This window comes from Juglans regia, chromosome 10 (genome assembly GCF_001411555.2).
Source record: "Juglans regia cultivar Chandler chromosome 10, Walnut 2.0, whole genome shotgun sequence".
NCBI classification, from domain to species: Eukaryota; Viridiplantae; Streptophyta; class Magnoliopsida; order Fagales; family Juglandaceae; genus Juglans; species Juglans regia.
The window spans coordinates 35224911-35227576 of record NC_049910.1 but is presented as its reverse complement, the minus strand read 5'-3'; the positions used below and the strand labels follow the sequence as shown (position 1 = coordinate 35227576).

At 40.3% G+C, this 2666-nt stretch overlaps 1 protein-coding gene across 1 annotated transcript; it reads left to right on the top strand.

Annotated features, from left to right (window-relative positions):
* The first annotated feature begins 895 nt into the window (after positions 1-895).
* Positions 896-2380, top strand: LOC108984849 (uncharacterized mitochondrial protein AtMg00810-like). Its single transcript, XM_018956925.1, has 2 exons — positions 896-1174; positions 1361-2380. Exons 1-2 carry the CDS (start codon positions 896-898, stop codon positions 2378-2380), a joined length of 1299 nt encoding a protein of 432 aa, XP_018812470.1.
* Positions 2381-2666: the final 286 nt, after the last annotated feature.

Sequence of the window (2666 nt, the reverse complement as noted above, 5' to 3'; positions counted from 1 at the left end):
TCTATCGCCCAATTTAACCACCACCGCTCACCTACGCCGGAGGTTCACGGTCGAACTCACGGCTCACGCCACATGAGATTGTGCATACTGAAGTTTGGGGTATGGGTCTTGTTATTTCTCATGGTCAGTATCGTTCTTTTCAAACTTTTCTTCAACAAAAGGGGATCATTTCCCAACGTTTTTGTCCTTATACTCAACAAAATGGAGCCGCTGAGCGTAAAAATTGTCATCTCTTAGATGTCGTATATACTTTGTTGATTGATTCTTCTGTACCTTGTAAATTCTGGGTAGAAGCTTTATCTACTGTTGTCTATTTGATCAATCATTTGCCTACTACTACTCTAGATTATAATTCTCCATATTTTTTATTATTTGGCATATCTCTTGGGTATCAATCCTTTCATACCTTTGGGAGTGTGTGTTTTGTTCATCAGCCACCTGTGAGCGTCATAAGCTTGCTCCACAGTCTGTCACGTGTGCCTTTATGGGATATAGTCCTACTTAGAAATGATTTGTTTATTATGATGCTCATGCAAATAAATCCTGAATCTCACGGAATGTGATTTTCTTCGAAAATCAATATTTCTTTCAGTCTCAAGTTATTTTTTATCCTCCTATTACTTTTCTTCCCGCTTTTGATGATGTGTCTTCTTCTATTAAGCGATTTCAACTAGGTATGGTGTATCATCGACTTCTTCCCCCTTCTTTAACGCCCCTTCTAGACACTGATCCGTCATCTGATTATGCGGTTCCTATACCTCTATACTCCACCCGGGTTACACATCCACCAGATAGGTATGGTTTTCCTCACATCTCGCTTACTGCCACTCTCCACACTATTTCTGTTCCTCACTCTTATTCCCAGGCATCCATCTAAGCGTGTTGGCAGCAGGCCATGCAAGAGGAAATCCAAGCTCTTCAAGACAATCACACTTGGGACCTCATAATTTGTCCCTTTGATGTCAAACATATTGGTTTTAAATGGGTGTACTCAGTCAAGTTTCGACCTGATGGCTCACTGGAGAAATATAAGGCCCGTCTCGTGGTTCTTGGGAATCGACAGGAGTGTGGTATTGATTATGAAGAAACATTTGAATCTGTTGCCGAAATGACTGCTGTGCGGACTATCTTGGCACTTGCTGCGTCGCAAGGGTGGTCTCTCCAGCAGATGGATGTGAAGAATGCTTTTTTACATGTAGATTTGAAGGAAGAAATCTATATGTCCCCACCTCTCGACATGTTTGCTACACCTTCCTCAGAGGTTTGTTGGCTACACCGATCCTTGTATGGATTGAAACAGGCTCTGCGTGCATGGTTTAACAAATTTCGATCTAACCAGCTTGCTTTTCATTTTACTCAGATTCAGTTTGATTCATTTCTTTTTCTTCGCAAGACTTCTGCAGGAATCATATTACTTCTTGTATATGTCGATGACATTGTGATTACTGGCTCCAATACTAAGTTAATTAAGCAATTACAACAGCATCTTAAGGCCTCCTTTCACATGAAAGATCTTGGTCCCCTGCAGTACTTTCTTGGCCTTGAGGTACAGCTTACTCCAACTGGTACATTGTTACACCAGCACAAATACACGCAGGACGTTATTTCATTGGGTGGTCTCCAATCGGGTAACTCTGTTTTTACACCATTGGTGGTAAATCTTAAGCTTCGTCAGGAAGAAAGGGAGCTTCTATCAGATCCATCATTGTATTGGCAGCTTGTTTGGAGTTTGAACTACTTGACGATTACTCATCCTGACATTTCTTTTATTGTACAACAAGTTAGTCCATTTATACAGGTTGCCCGACATCTTCATTTAGCTGTTGTCCATCGCATTATCCGATATCTGAAGGGCACCTCTACACAAGAGTTGTTCTTTCCTAAAAGATCTTCCTTACAGTTGGTAGTGCATAGTGATGCTGATTGGGCCAGATGTACAGATACTCGTCGCTCTGTTACTAGCTGGTGCATGTTCTTAGGCAATGCACTCATTTCTTGGAAGAGTAAGAAGCAAGACAGAGTTTCTAAGTCCTCTACAGAGTCTGAGTATCGTGCTATGTCTTCCACATGCTCTGAGATCACATGGCTTCTTGGGTTATTGGGTGAACTTGGTTTTCCTCAATTACATCCCACTCCTCTTCATGCTGATAATACCAGTACTATTCATATCGCCGCTAATCATGTCTTCTATGAGCGTACGAAACATATCGAAGTCGATTATCATTCTATACGTGAATCCTTTGACAAACATGAGATTACTTTCCCTATAATTTCCACTAAACTTCAAACTGCAGACATATTTACTAAAGCTCTTTCTCGGCACTGGCATCAGTTCTTGGTTGATAAATTGATAGTTCTTGATCCACCAATATCAATTTGAGGGGGGATGTTACAGAGATGCTTTCTATATCTAAATAGCTTGGCTGTAAATTGACTTAACGTGTAAATCGATAACGTGTACCAGCAGCAATAGATAACGTGTATAGTAAAGTAAATAGATAACGTGTACAGTAAAACCAACAGCAATTAAGCACTGGAATCATGTTGAACAAACAGTGCTCGGTTGTAACCATTTTCTATATAAATGAAGGAAAACAATGGAAAGAGGTATTCAAACCAATTGACAAAATGATCTGAATCTGTTTCCGTACTCTATTTTGATATGA

What these genes read in the sequence shown, in the direction of transcription:
- LOC108984849 (XM_018956925.1), top strand. Translation starts at nt 896, where the DNA reads ATGCAAGAGGAAATCCAAGCTCTTCAAGACAATCACACTTGGGACCTC. An exon ending in GGTCTCTCCAGCAGATGGAT is followed by an intron (nt 1,175 to 1,360) that starts GTGAAGAATGCT and finishes CATTTTACTCAG; the next exon opens with ATTCAGTTTGATTCATTTCT.